The following is a 24059-nucleotide window of genomic DNA, read 5'->3' on the forward strand; positions in this document are numbered from 1 at the left end:
TTTCCTACAAGAATTATGGCATTTCTCTCTTTCCTCTAAGAGAATAAAACCAGGCAAATTATCATAAGTAAAGAGTTACTTGGGTTTGGATTCTTTATCCTTAAGACATTGAGGTCTTCAGTGAGCCATTATTATTATTTTTTTTTAATCCCACTTTCCCGATTATATTAAGACTTGGTTTTAAAAGCAGATTCCCAGAGATGGCTCGACAGTCCACTAACAACTTCTTTCCTTATTCTGGTGTTGGCTCCATAGTGACTTATCTGCTGAGACTGTCACCTTCTGAAGTGTGGGCTAACTGTTCGATGTTGTTAAAATATGTTTTTATGCATCACCGGACTATTTTTAGATTTTTAGTCCCGTTAGCATTCTTTCCCTATCTCCAGTCACTAAGCTCATCGTGATTTACATGGCTGGATTTTAAAGACTCAGTGATAAAACTGGTTCCTGTAGATGTTTTATAAATTGATCTTGTAAAAGACAAAAGATTTTATTTATTTATTTGGCAGAGCAAGACACAGTAAGAGGGGGAATCCAAACAGGGGGAGTAACAGAGGGAGAAGCAGCCTTCCTGCCAAGCAGGCAGCCTGATGCGGGGTTTGATTCCAGGACCCCAGGATTGTGACCCCAGCCGAAGGCAGACACCTAATGACTAAGCCACCCAGGCACCCCATAAATTGATCTTTTGGCCAGTTGAATTGCCTGGTCAAAGCTTCATAACCTTCCTCATGACACCAGGTCAACAGGGCCTCTCTCCTGGGGCCTGAGCTTCAGCTTGTGGACTAGTTTCTAATGTTGACTTTGCTTGCAGTTCCCCTTGTCTGGTAGGAACAGGAAACAGATGCCATCAGATACTTCACACTCACAGAAAACGAACACATGACTGTTTGTCAGTGTGTATGCTGTGGCCAGATTTCTAATCCAAACAATTACATTTAAAAATGTTAAAGCTTTTTTTTTGTTCTTGAGACTAATGCTTTTTTCTACATTTTATCCCACAAGGGAAAAAGCAGTGCTTTGCCAGTAAGAAGTTGCTTTTCATAATTTGGAAAAAAATTAATATTAAAATATATTAAAACTTTAAAAGACAAAAATGTAAAAGAAAAATATGGCAGTGTTGTGTTAAAAACTATTTTCTAACATTGTAAGCTATTATAATTTTCTTATGTAACTTTCTGCCTACTATGTATCTGTATATGTATATAAGCTTCTACTAGTTATAAACAGTGCACTTTATATTCAACTCTTAAATTAAAACAGTATTTTCTATGTACTTTTTCACATTTCTACATAGCTATAAACTTTATTTTTATTTTTAACAGGTTGAAAATGCATTTACTGGGTTACCAGGCTATAAGGACATTCGTGTACTTGACTTTAGGTAAATAGATTCTAAAAATGTGCATGTTTAATAGCACTCTTTATTTCGATGTAATATCTTTTTGTGTTTATTATGTATGCTCTAAAAACAAATGAATGTTGTAATTCAATACTATTTCTGGTAAATGTGTTTTCTTAATGATGGTTTTTCAGGAGAGGAAACTGAATTAGAAAAAGGCAAAAGAATATATTCAAGGAGACCTACTAGATCTGTTGTTGGGCAGATAAGAACTTCGGGATTCATGTTCCCAGCTTGCCGTTGACAAGTTACACTGCTTTTCCTTGGCAATGAGGGGAGCCTGAAGTCACATTAGAGATTATCTTGGCTTCCTACTAAATCTTGTCAGTGTTCTGCTGAGGTGACTTTGACATCTTACTGTAAGGCCATTCTGGAGGGGATGCATTTGTCTTCATTTCAAACATAACAGTTCTAAGTAAATCAGAGACCTCTTTTTAAGACATCTCTTCTCTGCTTAAAACAGCATAATACTTGTTAATGTTTTCTGAGTGAATGCTTTGTATCGGGGACTTTATATTCCTGAGCTAACTTAATCAGAATAAATATTATTATTAATACTCATTTTGCAGAGAGCAAACAGGTTTAAAAGGATGAAGTATTAGCCCGAAGTCAGAAAGCTTTTAAATTAGCGGTGGGAGAGGGATTTTGACACCTGGTTGCTGCCTTTACAGCTCTTACTCTTAAACCCCATGCTAGACTCAGTACTGGGAAGGTTTGGAGCATTTGGAGAATAGTTGTGACCCAGCTGTTGCATGCAGGGGAGCATGAGTAAGGGAACTGTGTAACTTCAAAGCATAATCTGTATAGGGCCTACATCTTACCTTTGGCATATTCTCTAATCACAACTTCGGGGTTTACCAGAAATACTAGCAAGCACTTACATAGTATTTACAGTATGCCAGGCTTCATATCTATATAACTTATTTATTCCCAGCAGCCATGCTATGAGATAGTTATTAGTATCTTCATTTTTTTTTTTTTGTTTGTTCCTATAAGGACACCAGAGCACAGGGAATTTCAATAATTTACCCAAAGACACTCAGCTAGTTATCTGTGCAGGGGAGAGGGCAAGCATGGTAAATTGACCCACGACCTACTCTCACACCCTGACCAGTCCCCAGTTCAACCTTAGCACTTCTCATAGAATACCGCCTCCAGTTTGACTAAAGCTCATAGGAGAACCCAAGAATGTGAGGCCCTTGAAGACCTCTCTCATCTGGCAGCACATAAAAGGCAACATGGCCTTTGGAACCAACTTCCCTGGGTTGAAATCCTGCTTTTGGCACTTCTGGCTGGATGATTTTAGATAAATTACACGTTTTTAAAGTTTGATTTATGTAAAAAAGAGAATTTACTATTAATTCTGCTTTACCAAAAATACTTTTGAAATGCTGGGTAAATTATGTAGCTTCTTTGTTCCTCAGTTTCTTTCCTGTGAAATGGGGACTCTGATGGTCCTTAATAATCTTAATGAAGATTAAATGAATTAATTTTTATAAAGCACTTAGCACAGTTTTCTGGCACATGGGAAGATCTATTGTCTGCTGCATAAAATAAGTAAATATTAAAGGCCATACAATACCCTGTGGTTCAGTCCTGACCTTTCCCAGTCCCTTAGTATCTTTCTGTATAACATCCGATTTTCTTTTATTTTAAATTACATGACACATTGTCTACCAAAAAAATAGAAAATGTTTCCTAATTTTGCTAAATACCAGCAACTGGAGTTGTCTGCGGATCTACTGAAAAAAAAAAAAAATTATTTACAAAGAGAAAACCTTATATGAATGGTTTAAAGATAGTAAATATTGTCAGTTTAAAGATAGTAAATATTGTCAGTTTTAAAATAGAATATTGTCTCCCCTTTTGTTTGCTACTTTCAATCTACATCAGTTTGTCAACATCTAATACTATGCAAACATTCTGATTTAAAGAAACATTGTAGAAGAAATAGATTAAGAACTTGCACTTTGATGAATGATGTGACAATTATAACTGTCTTAAACTCTACTTAACATGTTCAATTTTTATTTTCAGGTCCCCCAAGGAAAATGGCAGGTAGAGTACTTTTTGGTACTTTTCATACAGTCCACGGATTGAAAAGATAGTTTAGAAAATTTGGTAGCCCTAGGTCCAAGGGAGCATGGCTCAATTCTTTTATAACTTTCAAAATTAGCATCCATCTCCTTACAGATTGGGGGTTGGCAAACTTTTTTACTTAAGGGTTAGTTAGTAAATATTTTAAGCTTTTCAGGCCATTTCTTCTCTGTTGCAACTACTTAACTTAGCCATCAGATGAATATAGATATAGATAATACACTGAAAATGAATGAGCATGGCTATATTCCAATAAAAATTTATGGAAACTGAAATCTGAATTTCATGTAATTTTCACATGTCCAAAATATTGTTCTTGTTTTTATTTTTTCAACTACTTAAAAATATAAAATCTGTGAACTCATAGACACTGGGCTGGATTTAGCTCGAAGGCTATAGTATACAGATCCTTGTCATAGACTGTTGACTGTTAAGTATTTGAGTTACACTTAATTTAAAATAGGAATAAAACCCACCAGTAATGTAAACACTCTCAAGGTACTATGTCATTCAATAATGTAATCAAATGTCACTAAGTGGTAAATGAAAGGGAGAGAGCTGATCTCTATAGTAGTTCATTTGCAAAAACAGCTGCTCTCTAGAATTTCTTAGAAAAGGCATAATATAAAAACATAGTCAATACCCTTTCTGGAGGTTGCTTGTCCGTTTTTGTTTTTTGGATTCAAATTTATTTAAAATTCATTTTCTCTTGCAAGATTGATATGTGTAAATAGAATTCATGAAGCAAATTTATGTGTAGACTATGGACGTGTTTAGACATACAGTAATACTAGCTCATCATATTTTTTTTTATTTGAAAAGAGCTTTCTGACTTCCTCATTTTTATTTATGTTTTTTAAGTGTTTACTAAGTGCCTACTAATTGGAGAAACCCTATACCTACAAAAATTAATAACTTGGTTTATTTCCTCTAGGAACACAGAATCTAATGAAAAATGCTTTCAGAGATCTGTCAAATTACTGGTTCTTTCTTATTTTTTCATTTTATTTTCTTAATATCCCCTTGAGATAGTGAAAATGAGGATTAATATTCATTCTCCTTCTGGAAGTGAGGATATTTTGCCCGAGACTGACAAATTGATTTGCCATAAGTTATATAACTAGGAGGTTTCAGATATTTTGACCAAGGTACTCAGAATTTTGGTTTCTGTATTTTAAGTGTATGTAAACTGTTCTGTGTGTATATGTTATAGGTATATGTGTTGATGATCAGTACTCAACTGAAAGGCCTGATTGTTTAGTTGTTGCCCTCTCGGCATAATTAGAATATTAAAACAACCCTAACTCTCATGTTTAACCCTGATACTTTTGGTCAGGGTTATGAGAGTTTTTGGTCATGTTATGACCAAAAGAATGATATCCAGTGACTGAATGCTAAGTCCTCTATAGGGACACAGATACCAATATGAAGCCATTAGATTTTATGAGAGAATTGTTAACCTAGGTTAACAAAATTGTTCAGTATTGTCAGTTATTAACCTGTTGATGGAATTGATTCCTAACTTTTTGGTATACTTGTATTCTGGACTGTGGGTGAATAAATGTGTGGCACAGATGTAGTCCATTTATATAATACATAACCACTCTCTTTCTCCCTCTCTGTAAGCATTTATATCCATATGGAATTTTCTATTTGTTTTGTACCTCTCCAGGTGCACACATTATTTTAAGTTAGTAGATTACCCATTTGAAGTGAGTCAGCAATGCATCTTCCTGGTATACTTCAAAACTTCAGCTTCAGGCTTTGTAAGAAGAAATTTTATAGGATATCTGAGTTTCTCTGAAATATCTTTATTTTGGTTGATCTTAATGAGGAATGATACTATTATTTCTTATGTTGAAAATCTGCATATGTCAAACAGCCAATGAGGGCATTTGAGGGAAGAGAATGAGAAAGGATAAATTTCACCTCCACGTGATTGATGTTTCTGGAAATAGCTGTCAGAAAGAGAAATTTTCCTTTATATAGCAGCTGGGTTAGTCTAGTTTAGAAGATGAAAGAGGATAATACAGTGGCGGCTGGTAAACTTGGAGGTGCTGAGTGTGGAGAGCGGACAGCTTTCTTTAATCAGATTATGTTTTGTTTTCCAATGTGCATTCTGCTTATGTACTTCCTTGGGCTCTTGACTTTTTTTTTTTTTATTAATCATTTTTTTAAATTTATTTTCAGCATAACAGTATTCATTGTTTTTGTACCACACCCAGTCAGTGCTCCATGCAGTCCGTGCCCTCTCTAATACCCACCACCTGGTTCCCCCAACCTCCCACCCCTCACCTCTTCAAACCCTTCAGATTGTGACTTTCTTTTATTCTGTCCCTCATCCTGAGATGTCTCTCTGCTATATTTACCATGCCAGAACTCAGTCTGTTTTGGGTCATAGGGACATTCTTGGCTCCGAAGATAGATGGTTTCTTGATACCATCAGCATTTCTTTGAGTTCTCTTTCCAGGACAAAAACATGGTAGTGAATTGCAGCATATCTCTGAGGCATTTTTATCTTCTTTAATGAATTTATCCTCGCTAAACAAGGTAGACTACAATAGAGGTGTTATTTTTATATGTCTAAGGGAAATGTTGGGAGGCAGATTATATTTTGTCAATAAAGGATAAGGCCAGTAATCTAACCCATACTGCTTAATTTGCTCAGATTTCTTGATCCAGGAACATTTCTCTTGATCTTCTCCCTGTGATATTTAAAAGTCATGAAAGGAACATGGTAGAGTCTCAGTGAAGCTCTGATTCTCCTTGTCTAATTTTCTGCATAGCATGGGAATGAACTCAAGTGCTAAGTGGCACAGACATTTTTCCCCATTTTTTTCCTTATTAGTGCTTTCTGTCTTAGCATGAAATAGGTTGTGCAAAGACCCCAAGAAGCTCACCTTTCTGGAGATGTAGTCATGGTCTATCCCACAGAGTTTGGAAAGAGCATGCACTTCCTCAGGGTTGGGTTCTGGTTATGAAGTAATATCTCTAAAATGATTATGCATTGGGCACCTGGATGGGTCAGTTGGTTAAGCCTCTGCCTTCGGTTCAGGTCATGATCTCAGGGTCCTGGGATCCAGCCCCTCATCAGGCTCCCTGCTTAGCAGGCACTCTGTTTCTCCCTCTCTCTCTGCCCCTCCTTCTGCTTGTTCTCTCTCCCTCTCTCAAATAAATAAATAAAATATTTAAAAAAATGATTACTCAGAAGTCACAAATGTATGAGGATAGTGCATGCTTTTTAGGGTGAAAACTTTAGAGACTTTGGTATTTAGAGACAAAATTTTTCAGATTAAGTAGGGAGTATCATACTGTCATTTAAGTGGCACAAATTTAGTTGCCTTATCTGCCTGCATTAGTGAATAAAATTGGCCATTTATTCTTTTATTATTTTCAAAAGTATTAATTGAACTACTATGAGCCAAGCATTGTGCTGGAGGCTTGGGACACATACTGTATGGCAAGTTCTGACCAGTAGGTGTCTCTCTTACTGTTTTATTCTACCTCGGGGCCATCTTTTGGTTATTTTAGCATATTTTTCTGAATTTATATCTTTACAAAAGAAGATCAGGAATTACCCATGAATCAATATATTCTGACATGAAAAATTAAGAGACTGAAAGAAGTTCTAGACAACAAGCTGATGTCTTACCACTTTGTAGAGCATTAGGATGTCAAAATACTCAGTTACTAATTTAAAGCCCCCTAAACCACCCCATTAGAAGTGGTAGCTTATCAGATCTGGGAGGAAAACCTTATGGAAGTTACTCAGATTAGGCCAAAAACATCAAAGAGGCCTGGCTACTTGTATGGCTGGTGAGGGATGTCACTTTCATGGTGTCTTCTATAATTCAGGGTATGAATCTGCAGGAAGCAGGCTCAGGACAGGTCCTGTACTCTCAGGAAGGACAGGTCTCTTAAGACCAATTCATGCTTACTAAATCATAAGGTATGATGCATTGTCTAGGATGCCAATTGATTTATTTAAAGCAAGAGATCTGCCAACTGACCAATTATTGCATTGTCTGGCTTATGCATTCTTTTCCTACAGGAAATTCTGTAGGGACTTTGCAAAAGTTTCCTTTGCAAGCTTGAAATAAGAGAAAAGAAGTTGGGTGATTTTTTTTTTTTTTAAAGATTTTATTTACCCATTTTTGAGAGAGAAGCAGGCTTCTCACTGAGCAGAGGCTCCATTCCAGGACCCTAGGATTACGACCTGAGCCAAAGGCAGACCTTTAGCTGCTTAACTAACTAAGTCACCCAGGTGCCTGGAAGTTGGGTGATTTTAATGGCCAGCATCATCAAGCTGTGCTAGCTTGTTGTGGCATATCCAATCTAGGGATCTCTTTTTACAAGGAAGCCACAATACATTGGTCTGAAGATTTCTACTAAATAGTGAAATAAATTAATTGACTAATCCCTTTTCCTAGACTCCATGAGATCATTCTTATTATGTTGATACTTTTTGTTCAGATTTTTGAATACCTTAATTAGATTGTAGTTTTCTTTTTATATTCAGACGAGTTTAGATTTCTATTTATTTAGTAGGTACTGGGGGCCCCTCAGTGCCAGGTCCCATGCTGAACACTGGGGATGGAAACTCAAGGAGAGACTGAAAGGCAGTCACTTTAAACAAAATCTTTTTACAAAATCACAAAAGCCATATATTCTTTGATTATATATAATGATGTATAAGTAAGTTAAAAGGGAGAAGTACTTAAATTATTTGTATGCTTTGATTTGGGAGTCATTTTACTCCTACAGAATCTCTGAAGGAGGCAAATTGTTTCCATTGCCTGTCTTTCTTGAGTGTTTATCTTTGGGAAAGTAGTGTTCTTCTGTCTTCCAGAAGTTCTTGGTGTGACTTGCTGGGTCCTGCTTCTGATGGCCGTGTCTCATCACAGACTGGTGGGAAGCCAGAGTGATGACTAGAGCAAAGCTGTCCTCACAATGAATTTTTTGGATAATAGTTTAAATAAACCTGCTGAGAGTATAGCATAGTAGTTCAGAATTTAGGTGCTGGAGTCAGGCTGATCTGTGTTTGAATCTGGACTCTACCACTTACATGTTTTAAAATTTTAGGCAAGTCTTCTAACTTCTTTAAAGCTCAGTTTCTTTAATAATAATCTGAAGATAATAAAACCTTCACAGGGTTATTACGAAGATTAAATGAGATAAAGCATATGAAATACCTGTCACATGGTAAGCACTCTTAAAATGTTAGCTTTTAGTTGTTAGAGAAATCTGAGAGTCTAGAAGAAGTATTTTTATTGGCTTAAAAATTTCATAGTCTAGTGTTATTTCTCCAAAACGATTATTTAAGAAAATATCAAATGGCATGTCAACTACGATTTATGTATTTTTACTTTACCTTTTATTCTAAGAGGTCTCTTTGTTTGCTTATGGAAAGGTAAATAGTAAAAAAGCCCAGTCTCAGACAGTTGTTAGCTCACTAAGGTTTTATTCAGCTCATTAGTGAAGGAGCCAGTGGAAAAATGAAAGCTAGTTAGTAGAGCATTTGAAAAACAGAAATTTATGTAGTCAATTTGGGAAAGGTTTAGGGTAGTAAAATCATAAACTTTGGAGTCATCATTGCTACTAGGCCAGAAAACCCCCAGATAACATCTTAATGGTTTTATTACAGTTTAGTATCAAACTTTACAGGACTGTAAATTGTCTGGACTATCAAACAAAATTCCATCTCCTGAGAGACTTAGATAACTGTCATATTAGAAAACATTCTAGGATGATATTAAAAAAAAATCACAAGTCATCAATTTGCTTTATTTCCAAGTATTTCATATTTTCCTTCCCAATAACTGTGTTTTAGTAATTTGGTAATTAAGCTTCTTCATTGCTTCAGGACCCACCTCTCATTGTGGAGTACATAATCTATACAACAACAGTAAAAAAGAGAGATGAGAGGATTACCCCTTGTTGGGTGTAGTTAGAAGGTTTTGTTTGTTTGTTTGTTTGTTTGTTTTAAATCTGGGAAGAGAAATGCTAATAGGGAAAGAAGGAGGCTGGCTATTAGTGGAGAGGAGCTCTTGGCTCTGAAGGAGGAAAGAAGCAGGGAGAATGGTGGGGAAGAACGTGTTTACATATAATGCAGGGTCGAGAGCTATGAACCTCTGTTCTCTAGGAAGCAGGAAGGGATGGCAAAAGGTTGTCCAGAGTTTGCAGAGAATGGTGGTGGAATCCATACTTTTTGAGACCCTCCCCCAACCCCCCATCAGGTGTAGTGTTTGTACTCCATGGGTTCAAAGCTCCTTTCTTTGCGCTTTCTTAGCAGGGCCTAATCTGTCCTCTCTTTCCATCCGTAGTGGCATAGATGTTCATTATGCAGTTACCTTCAATGGTGAGGCCATCAGCAATACCACCTGGGACCTGATTAGCCTTCATTCCAATAAGGTGGAAAACCATGGTCTTGTGGAACTGGATGATAAACCCACTGCTGTTTATGCAATTAGTAACTTCAGAGATTATATTGCTGAGACCCTGCATCAGAATTTTTTGTTGGGGAACTCCTCTTTGAATCCAGATCCTGACTCCCTTCAGCTTATCAATGGTGAGTTGATATCCATCATGAAGTCCTTGTACAGCTTTAGTTTCCTTTCCAGTATACTCTGGTGAAAACCAATTTCCTTAAATATCTTTGGTTCTGATCATTCTCTAGACGGAATGAGAAAGGAGCCGTCCTGGCGTGAATGGAGCTTTAGCCATGCAGCTATTTGGGATAGATCAATCAGGAGCTCTTAGGAGTATTGGTAGACAAAAGGCCACAAACAGTGGGGAAAGTAGAGAACTGCATGATATTTTAGAAATAGTTTAGGAAAATGGGAGCAGCATATAAGAAAAAGAGAAGTAGAACCTGCAAGCATGAATTGGAACAGGTTATAGTGCTGCTGGGGCAACCAACACGGTAATTCTCCACAGGCAAATTGACTGGTGTTAAGACTTAAAAACCAGAGAGCAGGAGACAAAAGAGCAGCTCAGAAAAGTTCAGGGAAGATCTTGGTCAAAGAAGAACTGATACTAGTTGATAGGCAGAATCCCGGAGAATTCAGTCCCAAGTTTGAACTTGGATAGCTGGAAAGATCCAGTTATGATCTGAAATCAAGGGTTCATCAAGGAGGGTTTGAGTACTTGGGATTTAGAGGCTAAAGAGGGATCTAGTTAATCTCAGACTAAAGTTTACTAGGAATCTGGTTACTGGGGTGCCTGGGTTGCTCAGTGGGTTAAGCCTCTGCCTTTGGCTCAGGTCATGATCTCAGGGTGCTGGATTCAAGCCCTGTCTCTGGCTCTCTGCTCAGCAGGGAGCCTGTTTCCCCCCTCTCTCTGCCTGCCTCTCTGTCTGCATGTGGTCTCTCTCTCTATGTCAAATAAATAAATAAAATCTTAAAAAAAAGAAAAAAGAGTCTGGTTACTAGTGTTGCAACAGTTTAACTCACCAGGGACATGATGTTCTATTAAATTACCTACTCCTTCATGTTTATGTCTTTATGACATCTTCTTTCATGGGTCGTTTAGCTTTTAAGATGTCCATGGAGTATATTTTACTGAAATGATTGCATGGGAAACGTACCAACTACCAAACAGGAAAACCCATGAATGAGAGACAGTACTAACAATGATGCATTTTTATAGTCTCTTTGATTCCCACATTTTCTTAAGAGAAAAGAATCTGTATTTTTTCAGGCAGTTATCACCTAGGCCTGTGTGTGTGTATAAATAAACAAACACAAATACAGACGAGAGAGAAAAGAGAGAGAAAAGCTTTAATGAAATTTTACTATGCATAATTCCTTACTTCCTAAAGAAGATATTTTTTGAGGGCTTCACTAAAACTTTAAATTGCTTTTCAATTATTTTGGCTGCTAGACTGATGTTTCCTTAAAACGACAGTGTGCTGAGACAGAGCCCCAAAGTGGCCTGGACGTCATATAGGTTATATAGGACTTTGAAATGGAGAAACTCTTTATTTATTTATTTATTTATTTATTTATTTATTTATTTATTTTAAAGAGAGCATAAATTGGGGGAGGGGAGGAGGGAGAGGAGAGAGAATCTGAAGCAGACTCCCCACTGAGTATGGGGCTTTATCTTACCACCTTGAGATCACGACCTGAACAGAAACCAAGAGCCAGAAAGCTTAACCAATGGCTCCTAAAGTGGAGAAACTCTTTCTTCATAGATGATAGTGATAGTGGGCTATCAGTTCTAAAACATGAAAGAACTTTTGTATTTTGGAGCAGTGCAGGTATCCTGGGCTTATTTTCTCATATACTTCTTTCTTGTTGTTGAATCTTGTTGGATTACCTGAGCCAGATAAAATAGTGAAAGGAGAAGAGACTTGTTATAATCTGAAATTGCTGAAGTCCTTTTGGCAAAGCTGGTATAGACTACCTGGGAGCTACCTAAGGGGACAGCAAGTAGGCAGAAGGTCCTAGAAATCTGGATATTGGGATCTGAGAAAAAAATGAAGCTGGGAGGTCATGACCTGAAGGAGATGGGAACCTAAACCGAGCAGAATTTACAAACACCAAGGTTATTAACAAGGGTAGTGGAAGAAATGGCATGGAGATTAAGGTATACAAGAGGTAAAGTGAGATTGTTTAGGAAACTAAATCCACAAACAGCTTAGGAAGGTCTTCTTTTTATGGTTGTAGAGCTAACTTCTGGAAGGTGTCCTAAAAAGGAGTTTAGCAGCTGAGAATTTCTAAGCAAATCTAACAAAAGCTTTAGGATATACAGGAGAAACTAATTCAGGTGTATTGACCTTTCATTAGATGTATGTTTCAGTTGCACAAAAGTTTGTGTCTAAAATCTGAGTTGTCATGCCAACTCAGAATTCTGAATGGCTGTAGCTTTCTAGATAACCTGGTCATCATTTTTTAAAGATAGATAATCCTTGATCCATGGTGCTTATTTTCTATAGAGGACAAGATAACTGAATACACAATTGAAAAAGAGTTTTGGGAAATACTTAAGTCAAATCGGGGTTTTTGCTTCTCATTGATCCCGTTAAGTCAGGCCAGTGATAACAGCTGAATAAAGAGAGATCCTGCTTCTGTTTTTAGTGCATACACCAGATCAAGTCGTGGCAATCCTTATTTTTTTTTTTCTTTAGCTTTTATAGATTCCCTTTCCCCTTCAGGCAAAATCAATTTCTTCTTTGTATCCCATACATTGTATATATGCCACTCACATCATTTTATAATTTGTATTTATCTCTCTGACATAGGGAATACTTACTTGCATAGGAGAAGCTTGGCTTTATTAATGTTTATAGTCTCAACTTTATCAAAGTCTGTAGTAATTAGCAAGGATTCAGTAAGCCTTTGTTGACTTATGTTATATAATCTGCTGTCTTACCTTTATTGCTCTTTAATATTGGTATAGAGCTCTGTAAACTGTCTGGTGTCCTAACCCATTTTTCAAAGATACTTTCTGTCAAAGAAGAAATCTTTTTTTTTTTTTTTTAAGGATTTTATTTATTTCTTTGACAGAGAGGTAGAGAACACAAGTAAGCAGAGCAGAGGGAGAGAAAGAAGCAGGCTCTCTGTGGAGCAGGGAGCCTGATGCAGGGCTCGACCCCAGGACCCTGGGATCATGACCTGAGCCAAAGGCAGCCACTTAACCAACTGAACCACCCAGGTGCCCGAGGAAATAATTTTTTATAATTCTTAGCATCAACCAAATAAGTTGGAAGTTCAGTTTAACATCCTTATTAAAATGAAAAAAAAAAAAAAAACTTAAAAATATCTGCTTTACAGGAATCTTGAAAAGAGTAAACAGTGCTTGAAGGAAGAAAAAGAAATAATATAGGAATGTCTTAAATGTAATAATGACAATATTTTATGCTGGAGTCTTATAAATCAGATAGATTTTGTTAATACTAATGCCAGCAGGCCAGGTCCAAGGACCCAGAGAGGACCCCACAGGAACAGCCAAGAGCATCCTTGGTGACATGCAGGATAGACATCAAGCACAAGCCGCAGGAAGGGAGAGAGCAGAGTTTATTGAAGATATATATAGAGAGAGCAGATACAGACAGTATCTGGGAAACTTGGAAAAGGAGACATGTCCTCTCAGGCATCCGGGAACCAGCTAGAACAAGGACAATGTTCCAGGTGTCCTTCAATAGCCTCCTATTCCTGGGAGCCAGGAGGTCTTGGCATTGAGATGTTTGGTGCCTGTGGTCTGGAATATACATATGATGGCCTTGTCATGTCATTCTCCTGTGGCCCTTCCTTTGATGTTATCTGTTGTGCTGGAAGACTCTAAAAAAATCTTTAACTTCTTGTCCCTTACAAGGAGGACGTACACTGTTCCATGAGTCATGTGTAAAGTGAGAGTACAGGTCCTAGTAGGAACAGAAACAGGAAAAAGAGGAAAAAGCAGATTTTTATGGAGTCTTTCAGTTTCCCTATCTCAATATAAGTAAAATATCTGAATAAAATAACAACACTTTATGGGGCACCTGGGTGGCTGAGTGGGTTAAGCCTCTGCCTTCGGCTCAGGTCATGATCTCAGAGTCCTGGGATTGAGCCCCACATCTGGCTCTCTGCTCAACAGGGAGCCTGCTTCCCCCTCTCTTTCTGCCTGCATCTCTGCCTACTTATGATCTCTCTCTCTCTCTATGAAATAAATAAATAAAATCTTTAAAGAAAAATTAAGAAAAAAACCACCATTTTCTAAGCAAGTCTCCCTTATCTGTTGTGCCAAAATCTAAACTATTAAAAAGGAACAACCTGGTTTTTAGTTGTCCCTGAAGCTCATATACAATATTGTCTCAACTAAAAATGTTCTTTCTTCAGTGAGAGGAGTTTTACTTCCTGAAACTGAAGACCTAGTTTGGAACACCCAAAGCTCAAGTCTTCCGTCAACCCCACCATCCATTCTGGTAAGTATGTTTCTATGTTTTATGCCTAGAATCAGGCCCTCAAACTTCTCTTCTTTATACAATCACCTGCTTACTTTGGCATCATGAATTTCCTGAGCTGTTCCTATTTCAAATATTTTCTTACATCATCCTTGGAACATTATTCACAGTTGTCAGCTCCAGAGTCCGAAGTATTGGTTCAGAAAATTTAAGCCTTCTGCTGTGATTAAATGAAGTCTGCACTGGTTAATTGCCAAGCTCTCCATGTGGTATAAACCTTACTTATGGTTTATGATTATTTGGTAATAATTAAATTATAAGTACCCACTGAGTTGTTCTCTAAAAGTTACTCAGAAGTAGTTTTTATACCCAAGACTATAAATCGATGTACATAGGTACATAGAGTATAGATTTGTGTTCTGAAGATTGTATTGAAGAAAAATGTTAGACTCCAAAGCATATAGAATAGCGTGTGTATGGGAGAGAGAAAGAAAGAATAAAAATAGCAGCTAGCCAACAAATGACAGGGATTCAAAATCAGGCCTCCTTTTAATCTGTACTGAAAACATTCCCATTTGCACAGAAGCATCATGGAATGAATGTTCCTTTTTGTTTTTACCACCCCGCTCTCCTGGGTGATCCTTTATCCCCTCCAAACCCCTCCACTTGCCACTTCACCCATAGAGAGGCATCTAGTACCCCTAGACCCGACCTGGTTACAAAGCATTTGTGAATCTTTTGTTACCACATAGAGTAGGGGGACTCCCTTCTACATTCCCTACTCCTATTCCCCTGAGACTTTTCTGTCTCGCAGAAGCTTTTTGAAATACTTATTTCTTGACTTTAATCCTACAATGAACATTTACAAAGTCAACCCCAAATTCACTTAGCCATTAATACAAGCAGCCATTTCTTATACTCCATTATAGAGCAGCTCAGTATTGAAATGTGGTGTCATTAGAAATACTCCTTTCACTGAGTTCCATATTGGAGAAAGAAGGTAGGGGGGATTGACACTAGAAATTACATTATTTGGTGTTTATTTATTCAGTCACTTATTCATTCCTTCAAATATATTTATCGTGTGCTTTTCACGTGCCAAATGCTGGGGAAACTAAGATGAATAAAGGTCTGGGTTGCCCTCATGAAGTTTCCAGTCTGGTAGACAGACTTTTCCACAGGTAAGGTTGATGCAGTGGTAGGAGTCCATCCTGAATGCAGTGGCAGAGGATGGTGATTCGCTGTGAACATGGCACCACTAGTCTTCAGTCCGTCTCACCCTATTCTTCTCAGGCTTCTCTAACCACAGAATGATGTTCTAAAGATAGGAATTTCTATATGAGCCAGAGGTTGCAAGCTAGAAACCAGCCAGCTGGATCCAGCTGTAAGCATGTACTTTGGAACCATTTTTTTTTTTTAAGATTTAATTTATTTATTTGACAGAGAGAGAGACAGCAAGAGAAGGGGCACAAGCAGAGGGAGTGGGAGAGGAAGAAGCAGGCTTCCTGCTGCACAGGGGCTCAATCCCAGGAAGCTGGGCTCTTGACCTAAACCAAAGGCAGACACTGAATGATTGAGCCATCCAAGCACCCCATTGGGGCCAAATATTTAAAGAAGCTAACATTTAACAATTAGGATATTTTTGCAAGAAAATTAGATTTCCAACTTCTTTTGAAAACCAGGAAGATCTGGTATTGTTAGGCTTATGTACCCCTGTTGCAGAAAGTAGTTAAGGTTTGGCTGAAAGGGCCTGGCCCTTTAATGAAGATAAGCACTGACTAAATGGGCTCATGTGGTGTCTGCAATGTGGCTCCATTTGCATTAAAGCCAATCTTTCAGTTTTTTGAATAGTGGTAACTGTGGGGGCGTTCAGTGACAGTTTGAGGAGACAGTGGGATTGTTAATGGATGATAATAAGATAATAAGATAATAAGATAATGAAGAAAAAGAATGATTAATTAGAATTGTGTGGCTATTGGTTTTCCTTCTTTTGGGGGGGGCAAACTGTTAAGATTTTGTTCTTTTATAGAAAGGAGGTTAAATTTTTTTACAGATTTGATTTTTAGAAATTGAGGTAAAAATGTTGGGATATTGAATTTGACACATTTTGGCATCCTAACTTGGAAAATCACATGTTGCACAGTATGCTTTCTATAGCACTAGCAAGCTTTTCAATTGGCATTCACAGAAGTGAAATTGGGCCAGTATAAGTTAATATGCTACACCGAACTAAAAGAATTTTTGAGTTGAATTTGTTACTATGGGAACATCTATTCCCATAAAAATAAATGAAGTGCTATTACTGGCATATAGATGTTATACCTTTCACAATGTATGACAAAGCTTCATTGCCATGCCATTTTTTAGAGGGCACTTATTTGGAGTAGAAGGTCATCCTTATTTAAAAAGTCAAGTTGTGGTAGCTCAGTCAGTTAAGCATCTGACTCTTAGTTTCATCTCGGTTCACAATCTCAGGGTCCTAAGTTGGAGCCCCACCTCAGGCTCCCACTCAGGGTGGAGGAGTCCATTTGAGATTCTGTCTCTCCCTCTCCCTTTGTGCCCTGTCCCCCCACTCATGCTGTCTTTCTCTCACTAAAAAAAAAAATCAAGTTGCCTACTTTCACTTTTTATGTGGCCTATTTGTGACTTGACTTTTATTAGAGATATTCTGTATTACTTTTAATTTTTATGGAATGAAAAGGCATTTAATTTGTAGATATACTGAATTGTGTATATTGTTTAAGAATTTCTTTTTCATTAAGGATGGAGCTGTTTTCCTAATGTGTGTCAAGTCATAAGATCTGTCTGATAAAACTCAATTTTTTTAGCACAGGTTCAAGTGCTTAAACATTTCACTTGGCATTTTGAAAAAATTCACATGTAGAATTTGCAAGGGTATAAATATGTCTGACTCAGCTGGATGAATGTATGGTTTTAACACATCTCTAGATGTGGTTTTAGAGTGAATTCCCTTGTATGGTATGATTGTCATCATCCTAATTACTTTTTTGTGGAACAAACTTGGCATTGAGCAAATGGCCTTCTTGCTTCTCTTTGAATGCATATATGGTTTTAGATACTAGAAAAAGAAATGGGAAAGGAAAAAAGTTTTCACTCTATACAACCTCCATATTCAACATAGTAGATATTTACGTATTAGAAAATGGGCTTTCCTCTCTCTCTTTGCTCTGTTTACCTGGGTCTTACAGACCTGTGGACGTAGGCTAACCTGAGTAAGAATGGACTGCCAAGGCTGTTAGTTCTAGTTTCTCCTCTGGGAATCCTTTCGCCTTCTGGTGATGTATACTTATACGTATCTCTCAATGAACAGTCTGGTATAGTGGGCAAAGCACTGGGACTGAGAACTCTAGAAACTCAGGAGTGTAGTTCTGATTTTTTTCTCAATTTTCTGTGACTGTGGGCATTTCACTTCCATGAGACTCAGTTTCTTATCTTCAATAGGCAAGGTTAAACTATATGATTCAAGATTCCTATTCTAAAACGTGACATGTCTGTTTTATTCACACATATGCACACACTCACCTCCCCCCCACATGGTTCTGAGAGTCAGTTTCCAATATGTGAGAGGGGAGTGTTCCCACATAGCACCATGTAATTCTCCAGACACCAGCTGGGTGTTCAAGCATTCAATTCAATTCTGACAATATCTCCCCAGAGATAGCATCAGATTCCACAGGTTAAGGGTTCAGTTCTGTAAAACTGCACCTCCCTGTCCACTTCCACTTCAGACACCAGTTGTTGCAAGCCTACATTGCTACCTGTGCTTTTGACCAACCAGCTATAAATCACAGGTTCCCATGACCTCTTTCTCAAGTTTGGTTAATTTGCTAGGATGGCTCACAGAACTCAAACATTTTATTTACTAGATTACTGATTTGTTATAAAAGATAAAACTCAGAACAGCCTGATAGAAGAGATGCATAGGACAAGGTAGGTGGTAAGGGGTGCAGAGCTTGTAAGCCCTCACCAGGTATGCTGCTCTCCTCTTATCTCCAGGTGTTCACTAAACCACGCTCTTTGGACTCTATCCTTGGATTTTTATGGAGGCTTTATTAGATAGGTATGATCAATTAAATCATCAGCCATTGGTAACTGATTCAACCTCTAGCCCCTCTTGCCTCCATGGAGGTCACAGGGTGGGACTGGAAATTCCAACCCCTTAATCACATGGTTGGCTTCATTGGCAACAAGTACCCATCCATAGGTGCCCTCTAAAAGTTACTCCATTAACATAACAAAAGACACTTTAATAACTCTCAACACTTAGGCAATTCCAAGGGTTTTGGGATCTGTGAGCCAGGAATTATAGACACTAAAACCAGATATATATATATTTTTATAAATTACAATATCATACCTCTTTTCCTAACATAAGATTTATAAACCGAAGGAAGGTCTTTTAAGAACCTGAGCTTTTGGCAAGACAAAAGCTGGTAATTTTTCTTAATTTGTTTTCCTTTCACACTCTGGACTTGAATTTGTTGACTTTTCATTTATCTGGAATTGAACTCTTGCTCTTTCCATCGGGACCACTCTTTTTTTCCTTCCCAAGTTTACTGTGATATAGTTGACATATAATATTATATAAGTTTAAGGTGTACATGATGATTCGATATACTTATTGGGAAATGATTACCATGGTAGGGTTAGTTAACACTTCCGTCACCTCACATAATTACCTTTTTTTTTTTTTGTGGTGAAAACATTTACGATCTCTCAGCAATTTTCAAGTATGTAATACAGCATTGTTAACTATAGTCACCATGTTTAACATTAGATTTCCAGAACTTATTCATCTTATAACTGGATGTTGTACCCTTGGACCCACATCTCCTCATTTCCCCAACCCCCCCCCCACCCATGGAAATCATTATTCTTGTCTCTATTTATGAGCGTTCAGCTTTTTTAGATTCCACATATAAGTTACATCAGGCAGTATTTGTCTTTCTCTGTCTAGTTCATATCACTTAGCATAATATCCTTAAGATCCATCCATGTTGTCACAAACAGCAGGATTTCCTTCTTCCTCATGGATGAAAAGTATTCCATTGTGTGTGTGTGTGTGTGTGTGTGTATGTGTGTGTGTGTGTGTACACCGCATCTTCTATTATCCATTCATCCTCTGATAGACACTTAGGTTGTTTCCATATCTTGGCTATTGTGAATAATGCTGGAGTGAACAAAGGGGTGTTGGTATCTCTTTGATATACTGATTTCATTTCCTTTGTGTATGTACCCAGAAATGGGATTACTCTATTATATGGTGGTTTTATTTTTAATTTTTTGAGGAAACTCTATATTGTTTACCGTAATGGCTGTACTAGTTTATATTCCCACCAATATGAACAGGGTTCCCTTTTCCCCATATCATTGCCACACCTATTATCTCTTGTCTTCTTGATATTAGCAATTTTGACAGGTGGAGGTAATGTCTCATTGTGGTTTTGATTTGCATTTCCCTGACGATTAACATCTTTGAACATCTTTTTATATACTTACGGCCATTTGTAAGTCTTTTTGGAAAAATATCTATTCAAATCCTCTGCTCATTTTTATTTTTTTTATTTTTATTTTTTTAATCAAATTAAATATTTTTCCAGTGTTCCAAGATTCATTGTTTATGCACCACACCCAGTGCTCCATGCAATACATGCACTCCCCAATACCCACCACCAGGCTCACCCAATCCCCCACCCTCCTCCCCTCCAAAACCTGCAGTTTGTTTCTCAGAGTCCACAGTCTCTCATGGTTCATCTCCCCCTCCAATTTCCCCCAACTCACTTCTCCTCTCCAACTCCCAATGTCCTCCATGTTATTCTTCATGCTCCACAAGTAAGTGAAACCATGTGATAATTGACTTTCTCTGCTTGACTTCTTTCACTCAGCATAATCTCCTCCAGTCCCATCCATGTTGATACAAAGTTGGGTATTCATCCTTTCTGCTGGAGGCATAATACTCCATTGTATATATGGAGCATATCTTCTTTATCCATTCATCTGTTGAAGGGCATCTTGGCTCTTTCCACAGTTTGGCGACCATGGCCATTGCTGCTATGAACATAGGGGTACAGATGGCCCTACTTTTCACTACATCTGTATCTTTGGGGTAAATACCCAGTAGTGCAGTTTGAGGGTCATAGGGTAGCGCTATTTTTAATTTTAAGGAATCTCCGCACTGTTTTCCAAAGCGGCTGCACCAACTTGCATTCCCACCAACAGTGTAAGAGGGTTCCTCTCTATCTACATCCTCTCCAACACATGTTATTTCCTGTCCTGTTAATTTTGGCCATTCTAACTGGTGTAAGGTGGTATCCCAATGTGGTTTTGATTTGAATCTCCCTGATGGCTAATAATGATGAAAATTTTTTCAAGTGTCTGTTAGCCATTTGTATGTCTTCTTTGGAGAAGTGTCTGTTCATGTCTTCTGACCATTTTTTTGATGTGATTATCTGTTTTGTGTGGGTTGAGTTTGAGGAGTTCTGTATAGATCTTGGATATCAGCCCTTTGTCTGTAGTGTCATTTGTGAATATCTTCTCCCATTCTCTGGGTTGCCTCTTTGTCTGTTGACTATTTCCTTTGCTTTGCAGAAGCTTTTGAACTTGATGAAGTCCCAAAAGTTCACTTTCGCTTTTGTTTCCTTTGCCTTTGGAGACATGTCTTGAAAGAAGATGCAGTGGCCGATGTCGAAAAGATTACTGCCTATGTTCCCTTCTAGGATTTTGATAGATTCCTGCCTCACGTTGAGGTCTTTTTTCCATTTCAAGTTTATCTTTGCGTATGGTGTAAGAGAATGGTCAAATTTCATTCTTCTATACATAACTGTCAAATTTTCCCAGCACCATTTGTTGACAGCACCACTGTCTTTTTACCACTGGATATTTTTACCCGTTTCGTTGAAGATTAGTTGATCATAGAGTTGTGGGTCCATAACTAGGCTCTGTACTCTGTTTCACTGGTCTGTGTGTCTGTTTTTGTGCCAGTACCATGATCTCTTGGTGATCATAGCTTTGTAGTAAAGCTTGAAATCAGGCAATGTGATACCCCCAGTTTTGTTTTTCTTTTTCAACATTTCCTTAGCAATTCAGGGTCTCTTCTGTTTCCATACAGATTTTTGGATTGTTTGTTCCAGCTCTTTGAAAAATGCCAGTGGAATTTTGATCAGGATGGCATTGAAAGTATAGATTGTTCTAGGTCGTATAGACATTTTAACAATGTTTATTCTTCCAATCAATGAGCATGGAATGCTTTTCCATCTTTTTGTGTCTTCTTCAATTTCTTTCATGAGTGTTTTGTAGTTTCTTGAGTATAGATCCTTTACCTCTTTGGTTAGGTTTATTCCCAGGTATCTTATGGTTCTTGGTGCTATAGTAAATCGAATCAATTCTCTAATTTCCCTTTCCATATTTTCATTGTTAGTGTATAAGAGAGCAACTGATTTCTGTGCATTGATTTTGTATCCTGCCACATTACTGAATTGCTGAATGAGTTCTAGTAGTTTGGGTATGGAATCTTTTGGGTTTTCCATATAAAGTATCATGTCATCTTCGAAGAGAGAGAGTTTGACTTCTTCTTTGCCAATTGAATACCTTTTATTTCTTTCTGTTGTCTGATTGCTGTTGCTAGGACTTCTAGTACTATGTTGAACAAGAGTGGTGAGAGTGGGCATCCTTGTCGTGTTCCTGATCCCAAAGGGAAGGCTGTCAGCTTTTCCCCACTGAGGATGATATTCACTGTGGGTTTTTCATAGATGGATTTTATGAAGTTGAGGAATGTTCCCTCTATCCCCTATAGTTTGAAGCATTTTAATTGGGAACAGATACTGTTTATCTTGTCAAATGCTTTTTCTGCATCAGTTGAGAGGACCATGGGTTCTTTTCTCTTCTCTTATTGATTCATTCTATCACATTGGTTGATTTGCAAATGTTGAACCACCCTTGCATCCCAGGGGTAAATTCCACCTGGCCATGGTGGATAATCTTTTCAATGTACTGTTGAATCCTGTTAGTTAGTATCTTGTTGAGAATCTTGGCACCCATATTCATTCAGGAATATTGGTCTGAAATTCTCCTTTTTGGTGGGGTCTTTGCCTGGTTTGGGATCAGGATAATGCTGGCTTCATAGAAAGAGTCTAGAAGTTTTCCTTTTGTTTCTATTTTTTGAAATAGCTTCAGGAGAATAGGTATTATTTCTTCTTTGAATGTTTGGTATAATTCCCCAGGGAATCTGTCAGGTCCTGGGCTCTTGTTTTTTGGGGGAGGGTTTTGATCACTGCTTCAATCTTTTTACTAGATATTGGCCTATTCAGGTTGTCAATTTCTTCCTGATTCAGTTTTGGAAGCTTAACTTATTGACATATAATAATATGTTGATAATAATTTCTGGTGATTGTTTCTGTTTCCTTGGTGTTCTTCATGATCTCCCCCTTTCATTCATAATTTTATTAATTTGGGTCCTCTCTTTTCTTTTGGATTAGTTTGGCCACTGGTTTATCAATTTTACTGATTGTTTCAAAAAACCACCTTCCGGTTTCATTGATGTGTTCTATTGTATCTCTAATTTCTATCTCATTGATCTCTGTTCTAATCTTGATTATTTACCCTTCTTGTGCGTGGGATTGGCTTAATTTGTTGTTGATTTTCCAGTTCTTTAAGGTGTAAAGAGAGCTGGTTTATTCTGGATTTTTCAGTTTTTTTCTTTTTTTTTTTTTTTTTGAGTGAGGCTTGAATGGCTATGTACTTTCCCCCTTAGGACTGCCTTTGCCGTATCCTATAGGTTTTGGACCAATGTGTCTTCATTCTCTTTGGTTTCAATGAATTGTTTAAGTTCTTCTTTGATTTCCTGGTTGATCCAAACATTATTAAGCAGTTTGGTCTTTAGCTTAAGGAATCTCCAAACACTCTTACAAGTGTTTGAATTCCTTCCAAACTTTTTCTTGTGGTTTAGCTCCAGTTTCAAAGCATTTTGGTCTGAGAATATGCAGGGAATAATCTCAATCTTTTGGTATCGTTGAGCCCTGATTTGTGACCCAGTATATGGTCTATTCTGGAGAAAGTTCCACATGTGCTTGAGAGGAATGAGTGTTTTGTTGTTTTAGGGTGGAATGTTCTGTATATATCTATTAGGTCCATCTGGTCCAATGTGTCATTCAAAGCTCTTTTTTCTTTATTGATTTTCTGCTTGGATGATCTGTCTGTTACTAAGAGCGGCATGTTAAGATCCCCTACTATTAATGTATTCATATCAATATGACTCTTTATTTTGATTAACAGTTGGCTTATGTAGTTGGCTGCTCCCATGTTGGGGGCATAAATATTTACAATTGTTAGATCTTCTTGGTGGATAGACCCCTTAAGAATGAGTGGTGTCCTTCTGTATCTCTGACTACAGTCTTTAGTTTAAAATCTTATCTATCTGATATGAGAATTACTACCCCAGCTTTCTTTCGAGGCCCATTGGCAGGAAGAATGGTTCTCCATCCCTTCACTTTCAGTCTGGATGTATCTTTAGGCTCCAAATGGGTCTTTCATAGACAGCATATGGACGGGTCCTGTCGTTTTATCCAGTCTGCAGCCCTGTGCCATTTTATGGGAGCGTTTAGGACATTCACATTGAGAGTGATTATTGAAAGATATGTTTTTTATGGACATCATGTTGCC

The 24059-nt window shown here is 37.6% G+C and overlaps 1 protein-coding gene across 1 annotated transcript in view; it reads left to right on the forward strand.

Moving 5' to 3' along the window:
• Positions 1 to 24059, forward strand: part of LOC111152087 (interphotoreceptor matrix proteoglycan 2) — an 80237-nt gene that overhangs the window by 34654 nt on the left and 21524 nt on the right. Inside the window, exons 8-11 of the mRNA XM_022510397.1 lie at positions 1323 to 1381; positions 3437 to 3457; positions 9820 to 10064; positions 14317 to 14402. Coding sequence (XP_022366105.1) covers positions 1323 to 1381; positions 3437 to 3457; positions 9820 to 10064; positions 14317 to 14402 — 411 coding nt within the window. The remainder of the gene's footprint in view (positions 1 to 1322; positions 1382 to 3436; positions 3458 to 9819; positions 10065 to 14316; positions 14403 to 24059) is intronic.

Source organism: Enhydra lutris, unplaced genomic scaffold (genome assembly GCF_002288905.1).
Source record: "Enhydra lutris kenyoni isolate GAN:26980312 unplaced genomic scaffold, ASM228890v2 scaffoldscaffold2, whole genome shotgun sequence".
Classification (NCBI taxonomy): Eukaryota; Metazoa; Chordata; class Mammalia; order Carnivora; family Mustelidae; genus Enhydra; species Enhydra lutris.